This window comes from Morone saxatilis, unplaced genomic scaffold (assembly GCF_004916995.1).
Source record: "Morone saxatilis isolate NCDOM2014 unplaced genomic scaffold, NCSU_SB_2.0 Contig8, whole genome shotgun sequence".
NCBI classification, from domain to species: domain Eukaryota; kingdom Metazoa; phylum Chordata; class Actinopteri; family Moronidae; genus Morone; species Morone saxatilis.
The window spans coordinates 4,003,498-4,015,819 of record NW_023340257.1 but is presented as its reverse complement, the minus strand read 5'-3'; the positions used below and the strand labels follow the sequence as shown (position 1 = coordinate 4,015,819).

Sequence of the window (12,322 nt, the reverse complement as noted above, 5' to 3'; positions counted from 1 at the left end):
GATGTCTCCTACTTCACTGTAAGATCAATTCTCAGTGGATGTGCACTGGTGGATCATACTTGTATAAGTTGCATACTGCACCAGGAAAAAATATGGCTAGCATTGTTGACTGCTACAATGCCATTCTTGGTTACCACCAGTTGGTTCCAAATACAGAAAAGTTTTTAGAATTGTGCACTTTTAGGGCGTTTCCACTGCAGGAACTTTCCTAGGGAACCAAGGAAAAAATGTAAGAAACTTGAATTGCTTTTGACCAAATGGACCAGCAACTAAATTCAGTTCCTCTAACAGGAATTAAACTAGCAGGATCTGTAGTTCCACGTGCCAAAAAATCCATGATCTGACTGTGCAGTACCTCTCTACTTTACACCCATCCATTCATGGAGTCACACAGCAGTAAATATAAAGAGCGGCATCACGACACGTGTTGCTTGTTTCCTTGAGTGTGAAAATTTTGTCTCAAACATTGACATCATTTTTAATCAGACTAATGACTAAAGTGTGTCATTTTCCTGGTTCTTCAGGTGTGGCAAATAGTTGCTAGCTTAGTTCCTGAGTTTAGTGCCTGTGACTTCTTAGTAGCTAGAATTATTTAGTCGAAAAGGGATAACACTATGTCTGAAGTTTTTCTACTATAAAAATACTGATTGATAAATAAGACACTCAGGCTTAAAGAGAAGTATATTTGGGATGAGAGTGTGGGTCCAACCTCAGCTCTACCTGGGGGATTTCTTTTTTGCCCAATTGTTATTTTGTGACCACCAACATCTGTGTAGTTTATGCCAAAGACACATTGTGGACTGAGTCAAATACTGATGGAAAATAATGGTTGTCCTTCAGTAAGGATGAGGGAGACAACATTCTCTGCAACAGAAAACAAGCGATCTCATTTACAGGAATGATACTAACAGTAATACTATACTATATTGTCATTATATTGGACAAATATATGAAGATATTCTAAAGGATAAGGGATTTTCTGACCTTCAGGGCGTCAGTCAGCTCCTTCAGAACAGTTCTGGTCAGCCTGTTTCCATTCAGTGCCAGGGTCTCCAGGTGCGGCAGGGAGGCCAGCGTGGGCAGCAGCAGGAGGAACGCCTCGTCCGTCAGCTCGGTAAAGCCCAGCTCCAAGCTGACCACAGTGCACGCGTGGCGCTGTAGGTGTGCACACACCCGCTCCATGTCCCGAGCTGTTAGAGGGATACCGGACAGATCCAACGCCCCACTGGACAGAGGGGCCGACAGCACCGCCTTCAAACTGGAGATGGACACATCAAATGTTAAAACCTAAACGCCTTTTAGGGCCAATATAGAGCCAATATTTTATTTATGTAAAAATGATTTTTTTTTGCACTTATTTACCCATAAATACCAAGAGCATCTTACATTTTCATAATATTGCAATATTGTACTGCACTCTCAAGATGTACATAATAATTATATCACACATTCTGCAACAATATACCTCCACTAATCACATAAAACCTGCAACTTCACACTTCAAAGTGACAGCATGGTAATGTTTCTCTTTCCATGTTTGCATCTTGGTGGCTGTAATTTATTCACTGTGCAGAACCCACAACACTACGCACTACTCTATAGGTTGCTGAGCTGACTGTAGCAGACTTCACTGATTCTTCTGAAACAAACTGCAACACTCAAAACAAAACTTTGATCAACTTAGGTAACACTTTATGTGGATAGATATACAGAGAGTTTAGAGAGTATTTGTAACATTTCAACAGCTTATTAGTTGAGATTCAACAACCATTTTCTGATATTACACCACTATGGTTAATGTTCATGAATGATCATATACTCTACAGATAATCTGTTAAACATACACAGGAAAAGCAAAACAGTTACAAATTCTCAAGTTTATTAGGTTGGACATTTTATGAAACAGATGCTGAGACAAAATCTATATCTGTAACAAAGCTGGAATCAGCAGCTGGTTAGCTTAGTTTAGCACACACACTGGCTCTCTAAGCTCACTAATAAACATGTTTGTGTGATATTGATCTTCTCATCTAACTCTCAACAAGAAAGTGACCAAGTGTATTTCCCAAAATGTGGAAACTTCAAAGGCAATTTGTCCATTAAAGCCATGTGGTGAACCCTACTGTGGAGATAGAGACTAAACACAAAGAGAAAAAGTCCTCTGCATGAGGTAATGTGTGCAGAAAGTATGCACTGTACCTTGGCAGGTAATGGAAACTACATAAACAGCACACTAGAGAACCACAAACACTGCAGCTGGATCACACTCTGGGGACACACACACAAAGACAGAGAGACACTAATGGGATTTAGGGATTAAGAAACTGAAGTTTGGAGAATGAAAAATGGCTGTTGAGCCGCAAAACACTTAAAGCTATACTATCCAACAACATGGTCTAAGCTAAAAATAAACTCAGTGGGGCGCCTGGATTTGGCAGAGAATTATGTGAGCCGAGCACGAGGGGCAGATCTGGGGTCTGGTCCGCAAACAAAGAAAAATTGGAGTTTAATTTTTCCAGCTTCCAAATGAAAACAATACGTGTAATACTCACTGGACATCGTCGATTATCACCCACAAATAACACACTTGCAGAGGTTTGGGAACACACACACACACTGGCAGTCAATCTGTTCCTTAAGCTGGCTAGATGTTCACTGAGAAAGGGTGACTGTGGTACAGACTGTGAGATCCAACTATCATCCTCAGTTAACAGCTGAATATATTTATCTATTCACATACCAGAGAGACTTCAGAGGAATCTAGGCCAGAGCAGCCCAAAGCAAAGCAGCGAACAAACGTAGGTCAAATTTAGCCTTACAAAAATGTTTTACTCACTCTCCCAAGGGTTACAAGAAGCGATCTATCACTGCGTTATATTTTTGGTTTGATCTTTGGGGCAAAACATGCAACTGGCTGTCAATCTACCAACATCATTGGGGATTGGGGGGCTGAAATTGTACGAGTGTATTTCTTACACTCGAAAAAAACATTCTGCTCCGTTTTTTTCTAAATTAAAGACTTATTATCTCATAATTATGAAATGATTTTTCACTATTGATGACTGTTTTTCTGAATTAACGAGATACTACAAGCATGCTCTCCATGCCCAGGGCCGGCTCTCAGACCCGGCTCTCAGACCCCTTGAGCCTAACCCAGCTTATGCAGTGCTCTGTGTCACCTTCAACCTCAGGTTAATTCAGAAAAAAACATATATATATATATATATATATATATATATATATTAATGAAAAATGATCTCTAACTAATAATATAATATAAGATAGAATAAGTCATTAATTCAGAAAAACTGAATTTTTGTTTTCGATTGAATGCTTATATAAAACCAGTAGTACGGCACCAGGGAGGGCAATGTTGTTTGGTCGGCCCACCACAAAGCACTGAGACACAGCCCGGGTTTACAATGCAATACTCTACTTACTCCATACTACAAGTAACTGTGACACATGTGGCATCTTTTGCATAGTTGTCATTGTCATGTCATTATAACACAACCAGTTTGTTCTGGTGCAATCTGCACCTTCTAGGACAGCCACATCAAAATTAGGCTTCCTCATTACTGCAAAGACATTTAGAGGCTGGCAGTTTATTCTTCAGCACTGTGCAGATAGATTTTTTCAGCCTCTAGCCTTCACATGTTCAAATCTGGATAGCTCATCCATTCTCTTTTCACATCACTTATGTGTTCTGTTCTGTTATAGACTTTTTTGTCTGTAATGGGGTCTGAACAAGTCTCTTGTGAACCACACAGTCAGGGATCTCAGGGGACGTCACCATGTCGCTGCACTTTATTTTGCAGTTACACATCTCCAGTTCAGAGAGCGCTTCATAATCAGAGCAGCATAATCCCAAGCAGCTGCAATATATAATGTTTATGCTCCAGTGGTTACATATTTTATTTTTGTTGCATATTAAACAAAAGTGGCCAATAAAAAGCAGTACCAAGGTTTGCACAGAACTGAATCTAATTAGGCTGGCTTGTTCCACTGCAGTCCCTCCCCTCTGAATCATTGTCACTACCACTACTTTAACACATTCCCTGTGGGAAATCTGGATATGTAAGCGCCGGCAACAGCTGTTCTCTGTAACATTAGGATGTGCTCACACTTACTACAATGTTAATCCTGCATTTTTTGATTCTTTGAGCACTTGAGGGAAGCAGAGCGAACCGTGACGTATTATCACCTTATTAAGTTGAAAATGTGTATTCATTTAGAGTCATGTTTCTGTCCACCTGATGAATGTAAGTCCAATGTTCACTCTTGTTTTAGCTCTGCTTCTCTTAATCTGCTTAATGCCACTACGTTCACTCGCTAGTCGCTGACTCTCTCTGTCTGGTCAGGTAGCGTGCAGTGGCTTTAAGAGAACACTGAGGGGAAATAATTATATAATTATCAGTGGGTTAGTTACTGCAACTGACCCCTTTCATATTACAAATAGTTATTTGATCCATTGTTAATTAATGTTTATTACAGCATTTTTTAAAAAGGACAGGAAAAGTTTGCTGATATATTTATCTTACTGTCAACAAATCCAATAAAAAAACAAAAACCAGCAATGAACTGATCCAATGACACGCACTATGTGTGTAGCTAAAGCCTGATGTAGCTATTTACTCTGTGCCAACACCTTGTGCTCGACTGTAGTTTATTTCAAGTCAATACACCATCCTGGTGTTCTACATACTCAGTGCACCAAATGTGTATTAATCTGCACCTGAAACTAGTCCCCAACAACAACAACCATATTTAAAGTGCATACTATAAATATATAATGAAACTATTTATCTGTGATGTTTTAAACAATTTACTGATGGGCTTAAATCCTGACTGCTGACAGGTGGTTTGTTGCACAGAACCATCTGTTATTGTTGGTAACGGTTAGAAAAAAGGCAGGTACTTTTTTTCCATCAAGAAAAACCTTCAGTGCTGTTCTTTGCTATTCTTTCAATATATATGGAGGGTTGCAGGTGGAGTGATCCACTTTTTGAGGGTTGACAAGAAAATAAAGCTTTTGACCGGCAGTTTTTTATAAGTACATTTTGTATTTTTACACTAAAAACTTTGCGACAAGTCCCTTCTTGCAAGTAAATGCAAATTGACTAAAAAAAAAAACACCTTGAGGCTGAGGCTGGGTAAGTGGTCTACAACCACCTCCCACAGAGGCCCTGGAGGTTTGTACACCAACCCAACTCCACACAGCAGCCCATTTCCTCCTCACTGAGTGAAAGTGTGCTAATTAGTTAACACAGCTGGCGCTGCAATGCCCTCGTCCCTCCATTACACGTGGTCTGAGATCACTGATCTAATCGTTTCAGCTCATATTCTCCTCCCATGCACCCATTCTCCACCTGCAGATCTGTGTCTGATGTGTCATAAGCATGGGGAAATGTTTCTGGTTTTCTGCACTTCTTTCCCAGGCTTCACCCCTTCCCCCTCTCTTTACCCAGACAGACAATCTACCACTCCTCTCCAACAGCACCACGCCCTCCTCAGTTTAAAGCAATAAACAAAATAGCAAGAGTAGTAGCGTGCAAATAAAAAGCAGATGAGACGCTGAGAGAGCTCATGATGTATTTGGCTTCAGACCAGAATCCCACGCTACAGAGAGAGAGACACACCCCCGCTCCCTCCGAACTGAGATCACCCGTCCCCGTCTGGACAACAAGCAGCGGGATGGTGGGGCGGAGGGCTGAGTGTATCATCCGAGACATACACAGATATAAACGGACTCTTTACACTCATATTGTTGCTGTCAGTTACTGTTGCTATGCCTGTCAGGCTGTCTATTCTAGTGCAGCACATTTATAACATAGAGTTTACTGATAACAGTGGAAGATTTAAAACTCATTTAAAAGTCATTTCTGAAACAACCTTTCTGTGTCCTTGATTTCAGACAGAGGCAGACTAAAGCAGCTCCTCATTTCTATCCATTGATTGTTCTGCCTGAAATGATGTCACTGGCTCAGCTGCACAAGTAGCTAGCGACTTAGCTAATTAAGCTAATGTTAGCGCCTGAGCTGGTTGAATAAGCTGCACTGACTGTTTATGTGTCCAGCTAACTCGATTTAAAACAAGAACCCTGTAAAAGGGTAAAAGGGTTGTAAATAGGCATTGCTTGATTCAGAGGTGGGAGTATTCAGAATATTTACTGAATGAAAGCAGCAATACCTTAATATCAAAATACATCTTTTACAAAAGTCCTGTGTTCAAAATTTGACTTGGTGGAACTATATAAGTACAAAATGTACTTAAAGGTCCAGTTTTATTGGATCATTATTATAAATGTACTAATATGTAAACAATACATATTAGTCTAATCTTTACATATGTATCCTGTGCAGGAACAAGTACAATATTTGCAAGTGAAATGTAGTAAAAAAGTAACAAGAAATGAAAATACTAAAGTAATGTACAAGTATGTTGAAACTGAATTACAGTACTTGAGTAACTGTACTCACTGGTAGTTACTTTCTGCCACTGACTTGATGGCTGCATACATGATATTGTGCTACAACACTGATGCTAAAGCTACATGTACGAGGCAAAAGGTCAGCATCTTCACCCGTTGATGATCCATGTAGAGTTAGTCCAAGTATTACAACAAAGAATATAAGATCAGAGCGTCATATTGTGCCAACACTGTGTGGCTGTTTAGCTAGCTTACAGTATATACTTGTTAGTATTTTCAAACAGTATGTTTTTACATTTAGGGCTATATTTTCGTGGCCCGGCGCCACGGTGCAGATCAGTGTGTTCTGCCCAGTGTGTCAGGGTCAGGCCAGATTCACTTTTGGTATGATCAAAGGCTCACCGGACGCACACTTGAATACGTGGTAGGATTAGAAAGAATATATTCTCATACATTACACATGTGCGCCTGTCCAATCAGAACAGATCGTAGGCGGGACATCTGTCCTGCAAACCGATCCAACAAGGAGCTACCAAAAGGAATGCCTATCTCCTCCATGGAAATCATTCCTATAATGAAAGATTGTTATTTGAGCAAAATCAAACCAACTGTTGTATACTGTTATAAATGTGTGTTTTCCTACACGTAAAACAATTTTTTGGCGGGTGTAAATGTTAAATTTGAAAATACCATTTGGCAAAATATAACAAATATGGCTGCACACTTTGGGAAATAGCGAAAGGGAAGGAGTAAGCAGATATTGGCTGAAAGACAGAATCCACTGGTGGGGTCCTTTAACTCCCCTCTGTGTGACATCATTATTTGACCTTTTGTCACCTTTCTCCTTTTCTCTCTTGGGCATAAATAGATTGTGGTCTGGTTTTACCTGACTGAATATGACACTGATCTATTATATAATGGAGATGGAAATTTCCATAAATCTATTAGGAACAAAAAAGAATAATTCAGGCCCAATGTTCCCATGCTGATAGTCTGATGGCCTGCGTACCTCCAATTATCACATTGATGAAAATAATATCTTGTGAGTCATAAGCTGCTCCTCCACTTATTCCCAGAAGTCTAGTCTGTACAAATACACAGGGATCTCGTCATGGCATGGATTTCATATTGCATCTCTTGAAAATGTCTCCGGCGCGTCACCACAATGCCTAACTGCATTCCCCTCCATCTCTCTATCTCTCTATATGATCCATCCAGCCATATATATCCACAAATCCCCGTCATGCAAGCCCTCTCGTCTCTGCCCGTGAAACCAGTGGCATCCTTTTCAGACCTAATCCATTATTCTGGGACTTTTGACATAACACATTCACTTATTAGAATATGGGAAGAATACATTGCACATTCCATGTATGCCTTATTTCTCCTCTGCCTGTCTGGCTGTGTGTCTGTCTCCCCCAGAGATCATTTATTGCCCAGTCAGCTGGTGTGTGTGTGCACCGAGGACTGCGAAGACGGCGTCTCCTCCTGCCTCCTCTTTCCTTTCCTCTCCTGTTATGAAGGTGAAGGTGAGAAAACGCCTCATCCTCCCTTTTCTCCTGTGCACAAGGTTTGCAAACGTGGTGTAGAGGGTGTGAGCGCTGAGGGTTGTCTGCCTGAGTGTGTTAGCACAATAGATGAGCACGAGAAACATTTCATCTCAGATTACTCTCATGCAGGACATATTCAAGATAAATCACTGACTCCACTGCAGTCGTTTTGCTTAAGTTTTATCTGATCATGTGCCATTAAGAGTTGTATTTATGCACAGTCATTCCAAGCAATCACTGGAGCATCTGATTACACTGATTAGACCATCCAGAGAGGAGGAGCTTGGGAAATCAGCTGCGTGAGTGCTCAGGTGGAAGAAAATCCAGCAAACGCATTGCTCTCTGTGACACTGGATGGACACCACTTGTCCGGCTGCTTCACCATCTCCTGATGAGACAGAATCATTGTTCCCTCTTGTCCAGGTGACCTACGTGAGTATTTTTCTAGTGTACTCTCCCAAGTGGCTGAAGCACACAGACATTCATATGACTCATATGAAGCTTTTAATGGTTTAGCTCCTTTGAATGAAGGCAGAAATTTGGAGCCAAAGTAGGAGACACTATTAACTACAAATTGAAAGACAATTACCAATAATGCAAAATGTAATTATAAAAACGTTATTTTTAATTACTTTGAGGGCTAGCATGCAGCATAATGTTCTTTTCACTTTTTCCTTTAAAGGTCCAGTGTGTAGGATTTAGTGGCATCTAACAGTGTAGTTGTAGACTGCAACGCTCGCGTGTCGCTGCTCCCAGCTAGTAGCTAACTTTGTCTCTCTGCTGTTTGGTGCTGAGCAGGTAGTGTACAGGGGGCTTATCACAGTGTTTTTACTGGTAATGGTTGATTACAGGGGTTAATGAGAGCCATGAGACTGAACCACATAGGCATTTTCCACCAACAGGGAAACAGCTCCATTCTAGTTCAAGCACCTAGCTTCGAACCAAAATAAATTGGTGTGGAACCTAAAAAGTTGGACTTTGGAACCAAAGTGGGTGTGTCATATTCTACCAACTAATTTGGTGGAAAAGGGGCCACAGAAAATGCGGCTCAAAACCAAAACAATGAGGCAAAAAGGACACCATTGATCTGGCTAATAGTTCTGGTTGCATAATGAGCAACCATTCTTTGTTAGTCTTTTTAGTCAATGATAGTATCAAAAATAGTGATAATGTCAGAATTAAAGGTCCAGTGTGTAACATTTAAGTGAAAATAAGTGAGATGCAATCTGCAACCACATTGCTAGATGCCATTAAATCCTACACAGCATATTCTCAGCTGCCAGCACCAGCAGCCGGAAACTGAGCAACTTTGGATGTTTGGGAACATAAAATGTTCCATGTAGAAATGATTGTATACCAATTTACTGTCATAAGGAAAAGAATTTCTGACATTGTTGCAAAGTTCAGTTATTATCTTTTAGTTGAATAATGTGAAGAAGAAACCAAACTGTGACTGAAGCAGTTGGATTCTATTCAGCTATTCATCTACAAAATACACTGGCAACAATCAAGAGTTACTCTGTACAAAGTGTCTTTATCTGTGTCAGGCAGCAGTGGAGCTCAGTGGGTAATGCCATTATTCACACAGCTACAAGAGGTCACTGGTCCACTGGGAATAAACATGAGTCACATTAAGGCACAAACAAATGATGGTGTTGTATTGTGGAGGAGGCTGGAGATGGAAATTCAAACCATCCGTCCTTTTATATGTGTTTCAAATGTCCCTATGTATTCATATTCAACCATGCCAATGCATTCAAAGTAGATGACCTGTGTGGCACTATGTCACCGTACAGCAGCGAGCTTTACATCACAGACACACACAGCAAAGGTTACATTTGAATTTCAGTACTTTACCACTCTCTGCTGCATAATGCAAGAAGAATTATCATGTTTCTACACAAGTATATGTTTTGCAGATGAGAGTGGACAGTCCACAGCTTATTTTTGAGCTTTTTGAGACATGTTGAAGTGAGAAGGACGCGGTAGGATTAAAGACATGCTCCGCTTCACCATCTGGACTCACAAATAAAAAAAAGTCACAGTTTTTTCTTTCTAAGCCCTGTGAGAGCCGATCATTAAAATGTATCAAAAGCACAATCTGCCTGAATCACCTCTTTTACTCAATCTTTCATTGTCTCCTACTCATACAGCACCGCTGGAGGTTCCGTTATAATCTCATATATTTTTTAGAAATGTGTGTTTCATTGTTTCCCTGTTCTCCTCTGTGTGCTATGAACACAGAGTTATTGTAAAGCCAGCAACAGCCGCGGGGTAACTGTGCTGTTTGGTGAGGGAAGGCAGAAGTGTACAATTTGGGGCCTGGGATTGGAGGGCAGAGAGGATGATTCAGAGGACGAGTCAGGGGAAAGAAAGAAAAGATTTGAAATAAAATGAGAAAAGTGAGAGAGAGAAAATGAATCCTTTTGAATAGCTCAAAAAAATATTGAAACTGCATTATCTCACAATTGTAAGTCATAGCCTGCATTAATATTTCAAAACTGAAATTCCCACTCCAACTAATTTTGACAACTACAAGCTTTTGTGGCTGCTCAAACACAAACCAGACTTAACAGCTTGTTTTTGCCAAATTACTTTACCCTACATTTTACACAAACATTTGTACTTTCTACTCCTTACATTTACAAAACAGGACTTCCCAACATCCAGACTGTTGCACATCAAGCATGGCAGACCAGTCCAAACAAAAGTTGCAGTTAGCTTTGCACAGAAACAGCTGGTAGAAATGTCCTTCACAGAAACCAAGAGACTACTTTTACTTTCATACATTGAGTACATTGTAGAACCTGTACTTTTTCACCTCTACTTTAGTAAAGAAGTTAAATCAGTACTTCGGCTTTTACCGGAGTCTTTTCTTACAGAAGTATCTGTACTTCTACTTGAGTGAAGAATGTGTGTACTTTTGCCACCTCTGTATGTAGCTCTGCGGATACCACTAAAGAGGGAGAAAACTGCCTCAAGCAGCATGTTAACATATTAAACACCACAGGACACATTCAGCCGGGGAATTATAGACATAAGGGAGGATTTCCACCAATAACGCAAGCAGAGGAAAAATAAAGGCGCAAGAGGAAGTCCTGCTTGAAGAGTAAACCTGTTGTGTTGTACTTCACATGACCATGAAACAGGAACAGCACAAGCTCTTTTATTTGTCGCTTCAACAAAGCACAATACATTTTATTGTCATTCAGCTTTCTGTCTTTAGTAACTGGATGGATCGTTTTTCATTGTGACATGAATTTTCCCTTCACATTAAAATCAAATGACTTGTTTTCCTGTGTTGTGATTTTAATGTGGCATGAGTAGATGGTTTAAATTCTGTTGCAAAAGCTAGAAATGAAAGCGACACAATTTCAAGATGATGAATACCGGCACAAAATAGCCAGGAGACATCTCGATGCTGCGACAGTGTCTGCAAATATATCACAGTGACAGCTGAAATGTCGGAAGCCACATACTTCACAGCGTTTGTTTACTTGCTTTTCAGTCCATGCCCATAAATGCCAGATCCCACTGAGCTTGACTGATGTGGAACTTTGAAATTAAATGGGGAAAACTATCTTTATAAATGGATTTTTTAACTGAAAACCATACATGTTTTTAAACAGATCAGCATTAAAAAATGTAGTCACATTGTTTGGGTCCAGATGAAAACTTGAGTTCATGTCTACCTTAGAAAGGGGAAAAAGTTTCACAAAAAATCAGCTATTGCAGGTTTAAGTGTGGTTTAAAGCTTTGATTTCATCATTATTAAGTAAATACTGATTGCACAGTGTAATAGCTATAGAATATTGACACTATCCAGTTAGATTGGTTCCCTAGATGCCTCGCTTTCACAATGCCACCTATTTTCCTGATGCTTTCTTTTAATGTTAATGTTACTCCCCCCTCTGCACTGAGGCCAACCCCTGCTGTAGTTACTGCTAAGCAACAAACTATGTAATTACTAATAGTCATCTTAACCGTTAATCGTATTTCATTAGTTGGATAGTTGCATTAAACTAAAAACTACATCACACTCTGTTCTGGAGCTGCGACTTGTCACAGGGACCAAAGTGTCAGAGGACTGTCACAACACAGACTACTTACCACTTGTAGTTAATTTCTAAGTTAAAGCTATACACCATCCATCATATCCACCAGTATTTGTTTGGATGAATGAACTAAATGTTCAGTCTCCTCACAGGTTGTTCCGACACATTCAGAATCATTACCGCTTTTTCTGTTAGCATTTAACAGGCGGCTGTTAAAATATATACACTACTCACAATAAGTTAGGGATATTGTGAGAGACTCAGTGGATTTCATACATACGGTGTTT

General features: G+C 40.0%; 1 protein-coding gene across 1 annotated transcript in view; it reads right to left on the bottom strand.

Moving 5' to 3' along the window:
• Positions 1 to 12,322, bottom strand: part of lrrc75a (leucine rich repeat containing 75A) — a gene marked incomplete in the record, with an annotated part of 55,242 nt that overhangs the window by 5,171 nt on the left and 37,749 nt on the right. The window contains 1 exon segment of the mRNA XM_035679723.1: positions 985 to 1,258. Within this exon segment, the coding sequence (XP_035535616.1) occupies positions 985 to 1,258 (274 nt within the window).